A 21,307-nucleotide genomic window follows, 5' to 3' on the forward strand; every position below is an offset into this window, starting at 1 on the left:
GACCACAAGGCTTCTCGGTACTTACGCATTCTCTGTCCAATTTCATTACGTAACAGCCGTCGTTTGTGGTCAAACTCACGGTCACCTGGAGTAGACCGCAATAGTTGATCTTGCTCTAGTAATTAGATGTATATTCTCAAAGTCACCTTAACGCCACTCAGAGGTTGCCACAAATTAGAGTCCTAACGGTCTTCCTGGTTGTAAATCTCAAATCATTGAAAAACATAATTTTGGACTTTTGTTTCTTTCTCCATGTAGGTTTTTAATAGCATTAATCTGAAAATATCTGCAGGTTCCAATTTCGCAGTAAGCAGAAATGTCTGGAGCTTTTGCGCAAAATATCTCTAGATACGTAATCGCTCATGAAGCAACAAGTACTAAGTGTGTAAGTACTAATAAATTGTTGTTCCTCAATCTCTTAGCTTTTGCACGTGAATGAACATATCCATTTAGTTGCTAAACTTGCTGAAAAAGGTCGATTCCGTGAATCGGCCCAACTGTAGGTCGTTCTTCAACGTAATTTAGTTTATCTCGTGTAGTCAGTTGATCAGAATAACTTAGATTCAAAGCAACCAGTTGATGCCGACACTATTGCTAAATGAGTATCCCTTTAATCTGTGTAATTTACTTTGAGTTCACGTTGTTCGGCTTCGGTTACTTTTGCCACACGATCTTTCATATTGATGGATGTTTGCACAATCTCGCGTCCCACCGATATTGCTGTTCATCGTTTCTTTCAAATCTTCCTGCAAGACAACCTTTATTTTAATTCATTCTTTCAACATAATAAGAACTTTTCATACTCTTACGGTTAAACATTGCTCTCAAAAATTATGTATATATCAAGTTTATCTAGGCATCGCAATCATTATTTTGTAATTTTAATTCATTGAGTGAAAAATTATTGTATTTGTGTTTAGTTTGTTTTTATTGACTCCACTGGCTTAAGACCAGTTTGTAAATAGTTATGCACATATGTGAATATTTGTGCATTTGCTTAAGCTGTTATTCTGTCTAATATCTTTGACAAATTGGCGTGGTAAGTAATGTTTTGAGATTATGTATCATTTAAACGACTGTTGTTCATGTTGTCTACTTGACTGTTTTTGTTGGAATATCAAGTCGTGAAATACTCACTTAATATTTGGGTAGATACATTAGTTTACTAACCTGCCAATAAGCTCGCGCTAATAAATGATTTTTCCAGTTGTGAGATGTTGGTTTCTCAAATTCTCCACTTTTCGCTTTTCAGAAAGTTCCTTGACTCTTCCAACTTGTGGTACCTGTGTTATAAGTCGAATTTTTGATCTTCTAACTTCACATTAGTTTGATTTGTCCCACTTTATGGTTGTGAAATGATTTTTAAACACAGGTATTTGTAGATTATTACCATCCAGTCACAAGTATCTTCAAAGTATTGCTCACGTTTGTTGGGACTACCGAATGAGCGATGCACAGTATAGACTCAGGATATTGGATAAAGATGACAAGTCGATATGTAAAGTGGTGAGTCTTCATTAGCTGAGGAGATTAGAACGCGTATTATGTGTTCTTTCAGCGAACCACCACCCCTATCTAATCCCACCAGAGCTTTCTTCAATTACAAAGTTCAATGGGAATGACGAGATTAACCAAACCTACCTAAACCTATTCTGGAATGGAATGACGTAAAACAAATTGCTTGTATGTACTTACTGTCTGAGATGTTTGTGCAGTGAACCTTCAAGATTTCAATAAATTTCTCAGACACACCTTGCGTGAACAGATAATCCCAGGTGATAGTCCTCAATGAGACGTAGGTGATCATCATATGAGGAAGCACGACTGTTGGGATGCAATAATCGTGACGGTAATTTAATGTCGAATTCCCAGTTAGCTTTATTAGGCCAACGTGTCTCAACGATTTGCGAGGTATTTGTAGAAACCTAGTATTTATAAACCGAACATCTCACCAAATAGCAAGCGAGTTTACTCGTCATTTCCGTGGAGTTATGCAATTGCGGCCAGTGCTCATCTATGCTTTTCGGTAGGTCAACTGATAGTGTTTTACATATCTCGGTTTGATACTTGGTTGCAACGAAAGCCACAGTCAATTGACTTCTCAGAAAGACAAATTTATTGGTCACTGAAAAATAAGATGAGATCGATTCAAAGCAGGGTGTGATCAGAGTCCAGATATGTACTTCAACAAGTGCGGAAAACTTGTGTCCAGCCACGCTAACAGTAGGTGGTTGCGAAATGATCAGTTTGAGTGGATGCCTAATTTGAAGAGGGAATGTGCCAGAGAGCAAATCTGCAATGACTGTTCACCATTAACTGACAAGTGACTGTTGAGTGCTCATTGGACTGCCAAGTGACTTTCCTCTGTGCATAGACTTTCGAGTTTCAAATTTAGATGTCCGGTTAGCAATGCAATATCTGTGGCATGCGCTTTCTCGGGAAGATCATTCAACTAGTGATAGGATCCACCTGTCATTACTTTCGAACTATAATCTGCCAAGGTGTAGACAATAGCGAAAAGGCATCGTTTCCAGCATCGACTTATACTCACTTTGTGCAGACTGTTCAGATCGGCAGGTGGGTAAGTAATTTGTAGTAATTCACTAGAACGTTGCATACGGGTCTCTGATCTACTGCAAACATGAATGTTAGCAGTTTCAAGATGCACGGTAAGACTTATCTGTTGCCCAATCTGCTTCAGTATACGAACGTTGGAGAAGGCCAGCACATGACTTTTCGGGAAAAACTTATCTGGATTTCGTGTTTGGTGGTAGCATTCATGGTTTTGACCACTTAGGGATTTGGTGTCACTGAGACACGTTAGAGCTTTCGACGTGGATTAGCTGCTGAGTACGTTGGGAAATAGAGATAAATACAGAATGGAGCAGCATTTTGATGTTTTATAAAATCGACACATTTTTAATGGAATCATTGTGAGTATCTGTTGCATGGGAAGCTTTGCGGAGCCAATATGGCACTTTCTTCATATTTATACACTATCATATTTGTGAGAAGACTGAGATACTTTCTGAGTGCACAGAATAAGGCACGTGGTTACCTCAGGGACCCTTTGATTCAAAGGTCTTGTCCAAGAGCCAGTAGCTTTTCCTCAGGGGATCCACTCCCGTCGTCCCCGATGACTAAATACAGGCTCGCACTCCATATACCTCCTCTAGATTCTGAACCCCATTCGCACCATTGAATTGGAATCAGGGTTCTCTTACTCTAGGTGAACAGTCATTTTCTACAAATTTTGTACAAGCACTGGACATCCACTCTTCATTCTCCAATTTTTCTGAAGAACACATTTCTAGAAGGCAGTGAGTATAACTTCTCAGACAGTGTTTATTAATGAATGAACGCATGAGGGGATTTTCAGAGAGAAAGTGAGCTCAACCTGTACAGGAGCATTTGAGGATATTGCTTATGATTGATTACCAATGTCGACTCAAAATGAAATAGTTTCTTATGCGCATTCAGACCTACGTACGTGCAATTCGTTCAAATGTTGCAGGTTTCTTTATGCAGCCTTGAATCACGCTGATTGTGTCTGGTTTAATGATACTATCCAGCCACAAAAACTGAAGTAAGCGGAGTTCCGCTCATTGTCATTGAAGCCAGAATTATGAATAATCAGCCGTATAATATTTCTACTCAAGGAGACAATTAGGACGTTTGGTGCTTAATTTATCCTGATCGATTCAGAGCACCCACTTAGTGGAGTCATAAAACATGGACTCAAACCCAATAGTGTACGTAGGCTCCAGAGTGCAAAGAGAACAAATAAAATACGAACTTATTTTGTTCAATTGATACTATGAAACTGCATCTACATCCCCTTACAATCTTGTAGGTCAATCATGTGAATTTAAGAGTGGAGCTCTAAAACGCCATCTGCTCCATTTTGTGTGTCCAAACAGTATTCCAGACCATATGCTAAACTCAATACTAATCAAGAGCATGAAGGGCATGATTCACTTACACGCTAACGTTCTTAAGCTATGAATATCGTAAGCAAAGTCATTCTTTGTAACCCAGCTATCGATGGTTTGGTTTCGTACACGACGCTTTTCTTTTAAAGAACTGAGTTGAATTGTGATTATGTTATGTAGCATGCTGATATTTCGTAGCAAAGAAGTGGAGTGCGGGGAAAGGTTCTATACTAGCTACTAGTCTACCGAAAAGTGCAGATAAGCACGAGAATCGCTTGGCTGACGACATTAAAATGACGAATGAAGTCGGCTGCAGTCTCGCGAAACGTCCTGTAAAATTAATAGCGTAGTGTGACTGGGTGAAAGAAGAGAAGTGGTCCGCTTATGATAGGACACCGTGCTACAGAATATAACGGTATAGAACTGACATCTGTTATCCGGTCACTGCTCTCCGATACAGGTCGATTATATGTTTTATGATTCTTCAGCTACTACAGATAAGGACATCTAAATAATAAAACTTCCACTCACCTTAATCTTAGCTAATACTCGCAGTTTGTGCACTCTGCTCCGCATACGGTTTATTCCAGTTGGCTTTGAAGATGCCACAGATATTCGTAGTTTGTCAACGCTTCTAATATGAATCGTACCCACCAAGTGAAATCAAAGGACAGAAGCGAGGAGGTTCGAAGATATATTTGATAGGCTAACAATATATCGTGAATCAACTGATCTAATCTGGCTAGCGATTGCAGGGGTTGCTGAGTACGGCGTTCCCACTCGTGATCTGATGCTGATGCATGACCGAGCGTCTCCGGCTAGGTGAGACCATGGAAACTAATGTGGGCAGCATCCAATGTTGAAGACTTACAGAGCTATTTATTTTGGGGATTTATTTACCACTAAAGCCTCAGCACTATCTATGGTTTTTGACAAGATATTCAGTGATGTCACTAGTTATTTGCTAATAAGTACATGTAGTTACAAATATCCAGCGTTTTCAACACGTCATAAAATCAGAACTCTTAGAGACAAATTTAAAAATATTTCATTTCTCATGATTAATACTGTCGTTTTTCGATTGATCATAATCTAGATAGATAGGTGGGTTAAATTACAAAATCCAAAGGAACAACCCGGTTGTAATCGCTTTCATTTCTCTATTTTGTGTTCCATTGATCTGTTTACGTCAGGTATTTTTGAAGAGACCATGAAATGTCACTTTCTAGGTCTTTGGACTGCCTTGATAATTGCTTCATCCACTGGTTTTCGACTTGTTGGCGATGTATTAGCTTTATTGATGTTTACAGGGGATAGACTTTCTTCATTCAATAATAACTGTATATCATCATTGCCATTAGTGTGTTTGTTTTTCCAACTATCATTATTTGAAGGTTTGGTTTTCTCTTGCTCTAATCGATCAATTTTTATTTTTTGTTCAGCAATCTGAAATCGAATATTTGTATAAAGAAATAATTGAATTCGGTCTTAACACCGTTTAATGTGCTTATTTTATTGTCAAAAGGGTTGTTTAAACTGTGTGTGTGGGGCTCAATGTCTATATGGTGAAATTTATTACACATACTAATTGCTGTCAAATAGAATCGAAAGAAATTTACAACACTATGAGGTAACATGTCATGACCTTATTTGAATTCCTAATACTACTGTTTCCTGTATTTCTAGTTAATATAACATTTACTAAATAAAGATAATCGTTGTTACGATATTGTCTTGTGATTATTGTGCCTATTCAGCTCACATGATAGTCGACTTGATATGTACTGATTGTTACTAACCCTACCTATTCACCTTCGATCTTACTTTTGAGAATGACTTTTATCACACAGTGAATCAAGCTAAGGAAACATCGAGAAACAGGGTGAACTGGACGGCTTTTTATATTTTTTTTAGGATCTCCCAGGCAGTAATTGTCTGAAGATCTTCGGTTACCAAAATGAATAGCAGACCACTGGTCTGAATTCCCCATCTTCACTCAATTCGTAATACATTGTTTGTCACTGAATATCGTCGATACAAGAGACCGAAAGGTCTGTGTTCGGATAACAGATATATGTCGTGATGTACTTCATCTGAAATTGCTTTTGGAATATTGACGACAGGAAACTGAAAGAGGAATATAGAAACAGGACGAAACTGGTAGTTATAAACAGTGCAGAATTATCTTCTTATGACCTTAATGGGGTGATTAGCCACTTCTCTACCCAGTGCTCGAAACGTATTTGAAAAATGATAATCGACACGTCATAAACCTGACGTTTTGTCACTACACCAATGATTTCCTCCTGCTAATAACTCAAATAAATTTGGGCGATTTCCAGTAGCCGTCTCTTAAAGTTGGTACTTCAAACGTTACAATGCTCTCTGATCACTTGGCTTTGCTATCCTTATGCAGGCTTGATAAACCTTTCTTCATAAAGATCCGCAGCCTTAAATGCATCCATATCATCGACAGCTATTCTCAAGCGTCGGCTAAAAAGGGAGAACATTAAACATATAACATCGACGGTGGATATGGCTGTTGACACTGAACAATAATATTTTGAGACCAGTGCATAGCTGTTTAATTTGTCTATTCCGGTTAGCATTTTTTAGAATGGTTGCTTTCTGTGGAATGGTGCCCAACCTTCCTCTTTTACCCGGGCTTGAGATCGGGAGTAACGCTAAAAGAGATATATGCCATAGAACAGCTACAAGGCTGCTTACTCCCTTTCTCTTTCTTCAGGCGGTTCACCGGATAACGAAGTCCTACACATCCCAAGGGACGCAAATAATACAGTGGACAGCTTGGATACAAATAGCCGATTTGGACGGCACAGATAACCTAGCTCTCCTGTTCTATGCACATGAAGAAATGTCAATTAAATCAACTAGTGTAGCAGCAGCAGTAGGTCTTAACATATACAAGGAAAAATCCAACATCCTCAAATACAACACGGAGAACACCAAACGACCCAATCACATTTGATGGAGACACCCTGCAACAGGTGGGACCTTTCATGTACATGACATGTTCAGTGTGATCGATGAGCGAGGAGAATTCGATGCGGATGTAAAGGCAATTATTGGCAAAGTTAGGGCGGCATTTCCACAGTTTAGGAACATATGGAACTCCAAACAACTGTCAACCAATATCAAAGTCAGAATCTTCAACGCGAACATCAAGACAGTTCTACTCTATGGAGCTGAAACATGGAGAACCACTACAATAATCATCAAGCATGTACAAGTGTTTATAAACAATCGTCTACGTAAGATACACAGTGTCTGTTCACCGGACACCATCAGCAACAGTGTGCTGTAGGAGAGAATAAACCAGCTTCTATTTGAAGAGAAGACTAGAAAAAGACGTCGGAAGTGGATAAGACACATTGAGGAAATCACAAAACTGAATCACGAGGCAATCGCTAACTTGGAATCCTGAAGGGAAAGGGAAAAGAGGAAGACCAATGAACACACTGCATCGAGAATCGGAAGTAGACATTAAAAGGGTGAATAGCAACTGGAAAGGATTTTCAGGACAGATTTTGGTGGAGAATGCCGGTGAGCGGCCTCTGCTACTTCACGAGGGGTATCAGGCGCAAGTACATAAGTTAAAATATTACAATGACGTTACATCAAATAGATAAGGATGAGGTATAAACTATCTGATAGATTCTTAATCATCTTTTTGATTTCTAGGAATGTGTTTGTTTTACATATATGAGACATACCTCTTCATTAATCTTCTTCATATTTTCAATAAATAGTTGACGTTCCTTCTTCAAAGCTTCAAACTGTTGAGTTAAATCTGGTTGGATTTGTTTTCCTGATAACAAGCTATCAGACGTTTTTTCTTGATAAGCAAGCTGATTCAATTAGCATAAAAAGTACTTATTAAATGATCACGTATAAAAACTACCAAGAAATACTAATGTAAATTGTAGTTATGTGCTTAAAAAATACTGTATGCTGTAGGGGATAAACTTCAGAAATCCAACATTTTGTGTTGTAATAATTTTGTTCAGGCAATTTTGAATCACATTTTCCACGATGTAGTTAAGGAAATGAAATAATAAACAACACTCACTTTCATCATGATGTTGGTGGAACATTATTACATTTTGGAGAAATATGTGTTATTATTGGTCTATAAGACGAGTCGTACCTAAATCATTCATACTGATGGGGCAATATTCATTTTTATCAACTTTTAGACATTCATGTTTAAAATCTTGAGACTCCACAAATATGTGACAATGTTTTATCTGGTCTGAGTGATTCCACACTAATTGTGATTAAAAGGTGTCTATAATTCATGACTTTAAATGAGTTACAAAGTTCTCCTCAAACCTCAGTCAACTTCATTTATAGTGCGAGGCCTAAAGACGTAAACTGTCTAAGGACCATGGGGATACATTTACGGTATACTACTTCCTATTATTCATCATCTGACAATTTTACGCATCAGAAAGGATTTTATAATACACATTTTAGAATAATTTAATACAGCATAAAATTGGCTTATTAGTATTACTAATTATTAAAGGAATTTGTTGCGTCTTTAGTATGAATATAGGCTAAGATCATCCAACAATGGGGTTTCATGCAACAAGCTACGTCAGAGTTGTTGGCTGATGAATAATTAAACTAGTTCTCAAACAAAAGATACGGATGTTAGGCCGACTAATGAGTTTGAAGTTTTGAAGTATCTTCCTCTTAGCCAATTAAACCTGGCTAATGTTCTCTCTTTATTATTCTTGCCTACTCTAGTTGCTTCTGCATATGAAAACAGCACTTCAACCGTAATAACCTTCTCAACATTCTTATACGATAGAAAAAAGGGTTTTACTTGATAAGAAAAGCTTTTCTATACTCATACGAAGTCAGACAGCTTATACAATGATGATCTTTGGAGCATATAAAATTATCAGAGACCTGTTATGTTTCAGAGTAAAGTGCTTTCGTAGTGGGCACCTACAACCATTTTGAAAAATCAAAGACAAGATGTTCAAGTCAGTCTGTGGCAAAAATCAAATACAAAAGAGAATTCTCTCCACTAAACCGTAAGAAAGTGTTTGTGCTTGCTAGTGGCCTGTTTGTAGATGAGATCCGGTGAATTCCAGAAGTGTCAAACTCAAAACAGTCATCCCAAATGACATGAAGTGATCGTCGTACTCTATCGCAAATTGATTAAAGTTAGAAATGTAAACCTTAGTACCTCGACCGAGTAATTTGACAGTTATATGCTCGCCGCATGATCTGAAGATTTTGGGTTTATTTATTAGTGGAATTACGACTGATAACTGATGATTTGTAATAGTTACTGTATCAATGAAACATAACCTCCTTTTTACATACCTCTTGTTGAAGCTTTTCGTTCTCTCTAGATTTCAGCAATACATCTTGACGAAGCATTGCATTCATATGCATTAATTCATTTTCTCGTTGTTTTAATCGGTTCAATTCGGCGATATCTTCTGTTTGTTTAAATTGACTTCGTTCAAATAAAGACTGAGACTGAACAGAAGATAAAAACATTGAGTGAATTACTATTATTTTAGTGGTATTTAGGTACACGTATTTGTGAGCTGAACTTACTTACTTGCGTCTGTTGCTCCCAATGGAGCATTAGCCGCCGAACGGCATTCTCCAACACACTCTGTCCTGAGCCTTCCTTTCTGGTTCTATCCAATCGTTGTTCATTCTTATCATGTCTGTGTCCATTTCTCGACGAAACAGGTTCTTTCATTTTCCTCCCCTCTTTTGGCCCTTAGGATTGCAGATGAGAGCTTGCCTTGTGACGCAGTTGGGTGCATTCTTCAATGTGTGTCCTATTCACTTCCAGAGCTTCTTCCTCCGCTATGATCTGATTTGTTCTTTCCCACAGTAGGTTGTTGCTGACGGTGTCTGGCCAACGGATTCGAAGTATTATGTGTAGACAACTGTTAATAAACGTCTGCATCTTCTGGATGATGGCTGTGGTAGTTCTCCAAGTTTCCACCCCATACAGTAGAACTGTCTTGACATTTTTATTGAAAATTCTGACGTTCGTGTTGGTTGATAGTTGTTTTGATTTAAAGATATTCTCAATTGTAGATATGCTGATCTTCCTTTGCCGATTCGCGCCTTCACATATGTATCAGATCCACCGTGTACATCAGTGATGCTGTCCAGATATGTAAAGGTTTTGACATCCTTCAAAGCTTCTCCGTAAATTGTGATTTGACTGGTGCATGCTGTGTTGTATTGCTTTTCCCTTTGTGTATAATGAGACCTACTGCTGCTAAACTGGTCGTCTTCTCCTGCATTTGTTGTTGTGTGTGCGATAGAAGGGCCAGATCATCTGCGAAGTCTAGATCGTTCAACTTTATCCTATATCCCCACTGTATTCCGTGCTCCATCTCAGATGTTGACGTCTTCATGATACGGTCGATCATCAAGAAAAAGAGAAAGAGTGAGAGTAAGCAATCTTACCTGACACCTGTCTTTACTTCGAATGAGTCTGTGAGTTGTTCTCTATGCACAATTTTGCAGTTTACCCCACCATAGGAATTCCGCATGATATTGACTATCTTCTAAGGCACGTCAAAGTGTCGAAGAAGCTTTCGTAGTGTTGTTTTGTCCACGCTATCAAATTCTCTCTTATAGTAAATAAAGTTTATGTGAAGTGATGAATCCCGGTCAATTGATTGTTCAACAATGATCCGTAGAGTTGCGATTTGATCTGTACACGATCCTATCCTTATGGAATCCAACCTGTCGGTCTCGAAGTTGGGCGTCTACGGAGTCCTTCAATCTGTTCAACAACACCCTGTTGAATATGTCTCCTGGCATTGTGAGAAAAGCGATGCCTCTGTAGTTCTCAAACTTTCTGAGATCGCCTGTTTGGTGTTTTTATCAGGTGTTCTTCTTTCCAATCTGTTGATACTTGTTCTTTATCCCAAGTTTTGCTGAAGAGAATGTGTAGTATTTTTGCAGTTACTCCCACATCTGCTTTCAGTACCTCTGCTGAAATGTCTGGTCCCGATGCTTTGCCGCTCTTGATTTGTCTGAGTGAATTGAACTATCTTCCTAAATATATTTGTTATTTTGTTAATTTCCCTTTTTTTGCTTTCACGGAACTCGAACTGATCAGTCATTTAGTCATGAACAAAATAAAACTTGGCATAAATGTACATCTGTTCAAGTCTCAATTCGCCAGATTAGTATAGCGACAAGTAATTGACAAGACAAAGAGCAAAATATTTTCCACAATAAAAGTACCAATCACAAAAAAATCTAAAAAATAAAGTTAGTAGTTTAAACAGAATAAATGGAAGATATCGAATAACATTGGGACTCAAAATCTAAAGGAAGTTAAGGAATAAATACATTTCATCAATTGTAACCAGTCTCAAACCGTGTCATCTGTTCCTTAGTCATGGACTTTGGTTATCCAACTACCTTGGATTTTTACCCTCTAATTATTTTTAACTTTTCATTAAATGCTATGTCAATAGCTCTTTGTATTCATTTTTTTTTATCATAAAAGTGTTACATAGTCCAACCATCACCTTACCACTACGGGGTTTGAAACGACAATTGTATCTGTGTGCTAATGTGGTATGGCAACTCCAACTGATATACGTACATACAAAGTTCTACGTTATTACTAACTGACTGACTAACTGACCATCAGTCTATCAAATTTAATGGAGCTTATACTTCTGATATATAATATATATATATATATATATATATATATATATATATATATATATATATAGATATATATATATAGATAAAATATTAAAATCAGCATAGTAAGTGATTAAAGCATTTGAACTTCAACCACTAGGTCCCAGCTTTTAACTTCATTCTCCCACATAAGTGCATCTGCCTTGATTTAAACAATAACAGTTATCACTGATTAACACTGATAGTGTGGTTTGAAGGTGATTCGGAAAATCTATACTTTAAGAAAACCACCTGTTTCGGTTTGGGCGCTCAGGCAATATTCCAGCCCTCACACAAATAGAATGATTTATGTGGCGCATATGTATTTGTGCCAATGTTTATCTATTTAAATAGTAATAATAATACTGAAGACACTTAGTATATAAACGAGAAACTTCAGCCGAAATCGAAGTTCAAAACTTAACAAGCTAGTGTTTGTAGGTAAAGTTATCAATCAAAAACGCTGTAGGAAAAAATATAGAAAAGACATCAAGTGAGTAAGGTGGTCCATTAGTAAGTATTGGTAAAGTTCTACATTCCTCTTCTTTCCCTTCAAGGACTTTCGATCGCATGATATGATTGGTTAACACATGTACCAAGTACAAATTTATATGCTGAACTTTGAGGTACGTATTGTGTGTAATGGCTTGCAGCACTACCCGGCTGCCTAAATCAAAGTAGGAAGAGCTTGATTCGAACCTGTTCCATACCAGTTGGAAGTTAAGTGTTTTAATCACTTATTCACCTCCACTGTATTTCATATGGGTCTTAGGTGAACACTGATTTCTCTCTAATAATACTAACTTGTTTATTATGATCCATGAGTTTATAAGTTAAAGTTTGTCACTTTGTTTAGTGTTTCGCTTAATTTCTAACCAATTATAGCTTTAATGTGAAGCCATCAAAAATAAGTAATGAATTTAATCGGTTTACTTGAATCTTCCCATTAATGTGTAGGACTTCAAGTGATCAGTCTCTTATTAGCATTTATACATACTGTGTGTAATGCCTTAATTCACAAGCATTCAAAGCAAAGATGATATTTGAAGCGAACGGAAATGGGTTCGAGTCCAAGAGTGAATATCAACTCTGAGATGCATGTGCATACAACTGATGAGTCCCAAAGAAGAAGAAATGTGCGTCCTGGATTCCACTGCGATTTCACTGAGTTCAATCAAATTTTCGATGTAATCTTTCAAAGGTTCTAGTAAGACTCTATTACCTACTAAATTGATGGAGTACTATTTAGTGATTATCAATTAAATTATCATTCATAAATGAATATAACATACTTCTTCGGCTAGTTTTCTTAACTTTTCCAATTCATTACTTAAATGTAGATTTTCTTTTAAAAGTACATCATTCTTATCAGTTTGTTTATCCTTTATATACCGATCATTTTCTGATCTCAGGAAGGCATCACTTAATTTTTGTTCAAGATGACGTATTTTATCCTAGATAGAAAATCAGAAAGAAAAAGCAATACAAATAAATTTTACTACTTAGTCAGTATTTAAGTAGTACACAATTAATGTTATACTATGTCTATTAAATGTATACCTTGGGACCACCGAGTAAGTAATGCAGTTGTTATGAAACGGGTACTAGGTAAGGATGGCAAATCAATTAGGGAACTAGGGAAACGTCTTCAGTTGAGATGGCTGATACATGCTCAACCACTGATGGCCCCAATGAGCGATGTTTTATGGTGAAGGTGTAGGTTGGAAGAAAGCTAGGGGTGGTCAGACCAAAACATGGTACAAATCCATGAAGTCACTGACAAGTGGATTGAGTGAGCCATATTGGTAGGTGTAGACTTACTGATTGGAATCCATGAGACGATAGCAACCGATAGTTAGAGACTTGAATGACATGGCTCAAAATCGTTTACAATAACACAGGTGCAACCACGATTTGTGTTCTCCCAAAATTTAATCTTCTGAATTCTTCATGTCTCTTTCTTTTTTTCTCTTTACAAATTTATTTCACTGTATTATACTGTGGTGTTTGAACGAACTAATAATACCTTTGTACTTGTTGAATGCTCGATTTCGAATTCCAAGTACAATACATTCGCTTGTGCTTGCGTCTTACTTCTTAATTCAATTGCGTTAATTCTGGGACTCTTAGTTCGTGCTATAATGCAAATAATCCAAAACATTATACATGCTCTTTGAATAACATCTCTACCACTATGAGATTTGAATCGACAATTGTATCTCTGTGCTAATGTAATAAGGCAACTTGAACTGATCTACGTACGTACAAAGTTCCATGTTGATACTGATTGACCATGTCTATTAAATGATGGAATTGTTTTGTATTGATTCATCGATCTTTTTAATTCCATCCAGATTACAATTAGCTAACAACAATTCCAAGTAACACTACTAAACGTTTTTTACATGGTTTCTGGCGTTCATTATTACAACATATTTTCCACAATGGGATAGTTGATCCTTCTTCAATAAATGATGTTGCTAATGAGTTATGGTAACTATATTTGACTTTTGTATTGAGCACACTTGAAGTTATATCTCTTCACTTTATTTTTTGAAATATAATTATAAACAATGAAGCTTGTGATTATCTGGAAAACAAACGTAGTATTTATAGAGAATTTAATTGTTGAATCCATAAGTCATTCGAAGTTGGATTGCTATGGAAAACCAGGAAGAACTGGACGGTCATTTCGTCCTAGTATGGGACTCCTGAGAAGTATGCATCCACGATCTTGCTCAAAGGATTCAAACTCAGAACCTATCGGTCTCACGTACAAACGCTTAACCTCTATAATAAATATTACTTACCTTAAATTCATTCTGTGGTGTTGATTGTACACGATTTAATTTTTGTTGATAATGAACTTCTAATTGTTTTAATATTGTATTGAATTCAACTAGTTGTGAACGACTTTCAATTAAAGATCTTTCTAGATCATTTGCTCGTTTTGTTTCATCATCAAGCTAATAATGATAAGAGTAAAAATCATGAAGCATTTGTTATATTTATAAGGAGAAAATAGTTTAAAGCCTCTAGAAGAACAAACAGTAGCTGTAATGTAAGCAAAACATCTTCAAGTATATGAGTATGAGAAAAACTTTTCGGTTCCCGAAATGGATTCCTTTATTCAAAGAATCTCTCAAGTTTTCAATGATATTTTAATCATTGCTTCCAACCTAACTCATGATCATGATAATTTATGTTTAAACATTATTTTATCTATGAGTTAATGATAATCTTTACATGCTGTAAAATCACCAGTGACACACATTGAAGAAAGCATCCAATTGTGTTACAGGGCAAGCCATCACTTGGAATCCTGAATGTCAAAGGAAAAGAGGAAGACCAAAGAACACATGCTGTCGAGAAATGGAGACAGACATGAAAAGAATGAACAACAATTGGATAGAACTAGAAAGGAAGGTTCAGGATAGAGTTGGTTGAAGAATGCTGTTCAGCAGCTTTTACTTCATCGGGAGTAACAGACGTAAGTAAGTAAAATCATCATTGAACTGTTGCTTTTGTTTCTCTTTTCATGATCCTCTTCTATCAGTGAAAATCTTACTTCCAATCTTTAATATATACTATTTATATCTGTCCGTATAAGTAACGCACACCAGAATAGGGGTTTATGGGATCGTTAAAAGTGTACAATACATTGAGTACAAGATATCATTGAGTTGACAAACCGGAAAAATTGCTCAAACTTTGATTTAAACAACTTTTTACATGATCGAAAGAAAGTGATTACGTAACTTTTTTAACGAAAGACAGTAAATGTAAATTACTACAGATATTAAGCTATAAAAAATTTAATCTGAAAAGAATAATTTATGTTCTGAAAGATTATAAAACGATAGAAAGCCAGATCATTTCAGTTGTAGTAAACGTTCGTGCACGAGACTGAAGGCCCTGGGTTCGAATCTGGCGAGCGGGATAGTGGATGCGCAATGCTAAGCAGCCCCACAATAGGACAAACCAGCCTTCTTGTGCTTTCAGGTTTTCAATGGTGGTCTTACATCAATCGGTTCAAGATTTCAATTAATGATTTATTAATCTCCACAACCCTGTACTGATAATTTCGGTTGTGTTGATTTCTTTGAACTAAATAGTTTGATTAGAAAACTAATGTTGTTCCTCTGAACATCATCAATTTAATACATCACAACTAAACCATCCAGCTCAATGAATAGTACGTTAAAAAGCCTTAGAGTATCTATGAGATTATTTTCGGATATCATTTTGAATAATCAGTGCGATGTCTTGTCACACAGCACCCAGGAGTTTTTCATGGTTGGTTTTGAGTGATATCTGTGCTTCGGACAGTTTCTAGTTTTCAGATGAAAAAATTAGGCTCCTATTTCTAGAAACTCATGAGGTTGAATAAATTGAATCGTTTCAAAGGCTTATTCTGGTTTATTAGTTATAAGATCACTTGGTAGTTATTCGTAACCATTGTTATATCATGAGCTATCTAACATTAGGAGCTTACTATCTGGTCTTTAATGGTTATTAATCTAGATATCTCACTCATACAATAAGTTATTCAAAACCAAAACAAAATTTTTAGTATATTCTGTGACTAGAGAACCTGCATAACTTCTTCAATGAACATCATTTAATTGAAGATTTGCTTTTCTAGCAGTTGAAAGTTTGAGCAACGGCTTCTTGTAAATTTCCTTTAAACAGTCAACATTACCCAGGACAGGGTTGGATGGAGAATGCTGGTGAGCGGCCTATGCTCCTTCACTAGGAGTAACAGGCGTAAGTAACATTAAGATTACACTAATTGCAATCTTTCACAAGAGACTTTATAAGTGTCATTACCAAGATTTAGCTTGATAATTTCAAATAAATAAATCGAGAATAGTACATTTTTTAACTGTCTGATTCCAGCTGAAGCTGTACGGTTTTATCTGTTGACTATCTGAATGCTACTGGCTACAGTAATATTCAGGGGAAAAAAAACATTAAACTAAACCAAATGATGCAATGGCAAAAGAAGACAAACTAAATATCATCTACAAAATAAATTGTGCCAACTGCGAATAAAAACACTACATCGGACAAAGCGGACTCCCTGCTCATCTTCGCCTGCATGAACATCAATAAGCAGTCAAACACCATGGCATATCTTCACTTATATCAATGTATGGGGACATCTGCGGACACACATACGACTAGAAATATGTGGAAATCTTAGATAGAGGCAATTCCAAAAACACTAGGGAAGTTTTACAAGCTTGGCACTTAGGCCAATCAGCAATCAACAAGCACATTGAAATTGACCCAATTTATCGACTGATGAGGAGAATTATGCACAAAAATATAGAAACAAAAATCAAATTAATGGGAGATACAACCAAAACAAAGAATTAAACAATGGCAAGTTCAAGCTCAACAAGAATCAATCAACACCGAAGTGTACATGACAAACTGTGAACCATATGTGGCGAAATTCGAATATATCACTTCTACCTGAATTTTATGCTGCTGATATTGTCGTTCAAAAGAACAATGAAAGCTCCACAATCAGACTATCCAGCTCAGAGAACAAAAATTCCATCAAAAACATCAACTTATTCTCTAGTATAGTCAGAACTTTCAACTTACTTTAGCTCTAAGAATATCTAATTGTATTTCCATAGCAGTTATATTTGATTTTTGATTACATAATTGATATTGTAATTCTTTTATTTGTTCATCTTTTTGATAAACTTCACGTAATGCTAATTCACGTTCACCTCGAAGTGTCATACATTGACGTGTTAATTCATCTTTTTCTTTATCATGATATACTAATTCAAGGAATTTAGTAATCCAAATCAAATGAAAAGAAGAACACACAACATTGATTAACTAATAATGATTCATAATTATACACTATATTCAATTGAATGACATTTTAAATATCCACTATTGTAACTTTGTGTTAACCTTGAGTGTTGTTCTTCACTCTTATTCCATCTTTTGTAATACGAGTCAATGGAATAGCGCCTATTTCAAACAAATATAACCATTGAATATCAGAAGGCGGTTTGTGGATATTATAGCAATTTTAATAGTTGAGATGATGAGTTAATTGAAGTTAGATTACCATGGAGAGGCTGGAAGTACTGGACGACCGTTTCGTCCTACAATAGGACGCCTCAGCAGTGTACATCCACGACCTCTCACTGTGAGATTCGAATTCATTTCTCGCGCGCGAATGCTCAACTTCTAGACCACTGAGTCAGCTGGTATTCAATGGTGTTAATCTCTATCTTCAACCAATCCACAAAATTGAGCCACACGTTTATATAATTATTTTCATGCTAATATGTCAGCATTTTCCGAAGGTAGGTTTTGTTACCTGTTGAAATATTGTTAGAAATGCAAAATCTGTGAATTTTAAATGCTTGGCCTAAATTTTTCTGGCTCTTTCCAAGATCCCTCAATATATTAGGTTTGTTTCTTGCAGGTTTGTAAGTATGGATTGCTAATTCTTGAAATAACTGAGTTCCATACAACGATGAAACGGCCGTCTAGTGCTTCCAGGTTTTCCATGGTTGTCTAGCTTCAGTTGACTCACGAATTCAACTGTTAAAATTACAATATTATCTGCCAAACCCCTTCTGATATCAATCAGCATATGCTCTCTAGTGACTGGCTTCAAGAGGTATTTCCTGGAGTTCTAGTGAGAAGCAGTGACCAGTGAATTTCAACCGGATCTGTTGTGAGATAGTAACTCACTGAATACAATGGTGGATGCATCGCCCAATTTTGTGGATTAGTTGAAGTTAGACATTAACACCGTTGGATACCGGCCGGCTCAATGGTCTAGAGGCTAGGCGTTCTCGCACAAGTTCCACAGGTCCTAGGTTCGAATCTGACGAAGCGGGATAGTGGATGCGCATTGCTTGAGGAGTCTCACTATAGGACGAAACAGTCATCCACTGCTTTCAAGTTTTCGATGGTGGTCTAGTTTCAAATGACTCATGAATTCGATTATTAAATTTACATTACTTTATACAAATAAATGCATCAGTGACATTAGTCTATCTTATAATAAACATGTGAAATCTTTAAAGTTCAATCTAAACTATAAGCACATGATTAAACACTTTTATCATGTTGCTATAGTTACCAAAATGTACGGTGTTGATAATAATTTGTTCATTCAAGTAAGATATTACTATAGTTACATTTGTCATTAAAATAAGATTCATAATTATATTCATATTATAATACATTTTTCGAAAAAACAAAATAAAAACAATTATAGTACTAACTCTCAATGCTGTATAACATTAAGGTAACCTAATACTTTAAGCTATGAACCTGCCTTCATTTCTCAATATACAATATTATCACATGTCCTCTATTGAAATGGGATGTGAATATGGTAAAATAAGTGGGGAAATATACAATAAAGGGGTTTTTCTTACTGAACAACAAACCTTATAAAGATCGGGTTCCTTGGCTGAAAGTGTTTTTGTCAATGAAACAAACGAACAAAAGATAACCTCATCAATGTTAACCACATTATGAATGCCCAAGGTTATCCTATCAGCATAGTATCTATTTATTTTTTATAGTTTCTATTTGTAACTATTGAAGAAGCAGAAACATTCGTATTTCAAAATTTTTAAGAAAGTGTTAGGAAACTTTGTTGATATGCGCTCATTTTCTTGTACTGTACAATACATATTACAGTTGTATGAAGTCAGTTAACGTTTACACTAACATAATGCTGAGTATTCAAATATGATTACATGTCCTTTTATTTCTACAAAATGGCAATATAAGAAGTTGTTGGAGTATGTCATATAATTTTAAGTGCTTTCACCTGCGGCGTCAGATTAAACCAAGACGTTTTACTAAAGAGTGGGTTGTCGCAGCCTTTATCTAGTATGATGATCTTACAGCTTTTTGTAGCCAAGTATCTGATCCCAGTTTGACCGTACGAATGTGCTATGTGCATAAATTCTCCATTTAACTCCGTAAATTAACTAGGCTAGCCCCGTTTGTGTGGCAGCAGTAACAAGAAGCCAAATATGGGTAACGTTGGAGGAATTTATTTCAAACACTCGTCTATATAGACAAACATCTAGAATAATAAGAAAAACGAATCCAAGCAAAAAATGTAAGTGAACCGACTCGTTCTAGTAAAGTGTGACTCAATATTTATAGTCAGATAAAAATAAGTTACAGACATATGATGGGTAGGTTAAGCAATGAGCACACATGTGCTTATCTAAAAACAGTTATAAAGCGAATAATAAAGTCAAAATGTGACTTGAGGTAAAGCTAGAACAACCCATGGGGGCTTGATATGGTACCAGACAGTATGAGCCGTTTCGTTCTTGTTTGAGATACTTTGGCATTGTGTACCCAATGTTGCACTCGATATCAAGTTCAGAAGACAAGACTATCCTAACTAGCATGACATCTCTAGATTATTAGGACAAAATTCATATTTCAATGACTTTGGATAATTCCTAGTGCAAACGAATGTCGTATTTCACAGTTCCCACAAAAAACAACTTTTCACTTAGTAACGATATGAACAGTGGAAACTGACTTCGACACTCATTTCCGAATTCGCATTAAGAAGTGATTATTTGTGAAGTTCAATCATGTTGAAGATTAAGGGGATATTACCAATTAATGAGTACGATACCTGTTTTTTTAACGTGATAGTAGATAAAAGTTACTCACCCTTCAATGGGTTTACGGCTTACATCTGTCTGTAAAGAAACCCTCTTTAATACCTTACTGATATATATAATAACACGGTTGAACAATGTGAGATCTCTTTGTGCTTGACGCCAAAGTATTTAAGATAAACGTTTTGTTCACAAAATCATAGGAATCTGTAAACGTTTTATCATGGTAGTATTACAAATACAACGTGGGTCGGATTGTCTATCAGTGATTAGTTTTGGGTCATTGGTGATAAAAAACTGAAACTATGAAGCGATATGAGATAAAATGCTTATAATATAAACTTGATATTTGTTATTCAATGATATGTTGGAATTATATGATAAAACTTCAGCACTCATCACTTGTAGGAACTGAAACAGAATACCTTGGCAACTCACATAAGGTTTCCCGTAAACTCTCTTCACAACGATTTAATTTCTGTTGCAATATGCTTATGTGAGCTTCTTTACGATGAATTTCAAGTTTCAAACCGTCAGTTCTTTCTTGCATTTCCTAAGTTACAATAAAATTAAATCAAATCAAAACATCCAGAAACCAAAATTTAGACCACATCATTTCAATGTCCGTTAAATTAGCTAGTTCACAAAATATTGTGATACTGATAGTTGTGTTGTTTGTAAATTACTTTCCTACTACCTTGCCATCAAGAGTTTTGCTATATGTCAACGATATAAAAATAAAAATAACGACAAAAATTTCGCTAGTTTAGCTCTTAAAAATGACCTACATAAATCATCTAAATAACCCGGAAGTTATCAGCTGCTAATAAACGCTCTCAAGGGCATAGTGATGCATAATGATCACCTATATAAAGATGTATGTACGATAAGTAGTGTTGAGTTGCCCGTTATTCAGGTACACACAAGGATCTTGAAGTCACTTTTAGCCAAGACTTAAAACCCACTTCACACTGCGATACAATAAATGCTCACGTTTTAGAAACC

General features: G+C 36.1%; 1 protein-coding gene across 1 annotated transcript in view; it reads right to left on the reverse strand.

The window, feature by feature from the left end:
• The window catches only part of MS3_00010254 (uncharacterized protein), a gene marked incomplete at both ends in the record, with an annotated part of 42,522 nt that overhangs the window by 18,756 nt on the left and 2,459 nt on the right, over nucleotides 1–21,307 (reverse strand). The window contains 7 exons of the mRNA XM_051218612.1: nucleotides 5,155–5,378; nucleotides 7,667–7,801; nucleotides 9,294–9,452; nucleotides 12,944–13,105; nucleotides 14,462–14,617; nucleotides 17,268–17,452; nucleotides 20,741–20,855. Of these exons, the coding sequence (XP_051075577.1) occupies nucleotides 5,155–5,378; nucleotides 7,667–7,801; nucleotides 9,294–9,452; nucleotides 12,944–13,105; nucleotides 14,462–14,617; nucleotides 17,268–17,452; nucleotides 20,741–20,855 (1,136 nt within the window). The remainder of the gene's footprint in view (nucleotides 1–5,154; nucleotides 5,379–7,666; nucleotides 7,802–9,293; nucleotides 9,453–12,943; nucleotides 13,106–14,461; nucleotides 14,618–17,267; nucleotides 17,453–20,740; nucleotides 20,856–21,307) is intronic.

This window comes from Schistosoma haematobium, chromosome 1 (assembly GCF_000699445.3).
Source record: "Schistosoma haematobium chromosome 1, whole genome shotgun sequence".
In the NCBI taxonomy this organism is placed as follows: domain Eukaryota; kingdom Metazoa; phylum Platyhelminthes; class Trematoda; order Strigeidida; family Schistosomatidae; genus Schistosoma; species Schistosoma haematobium.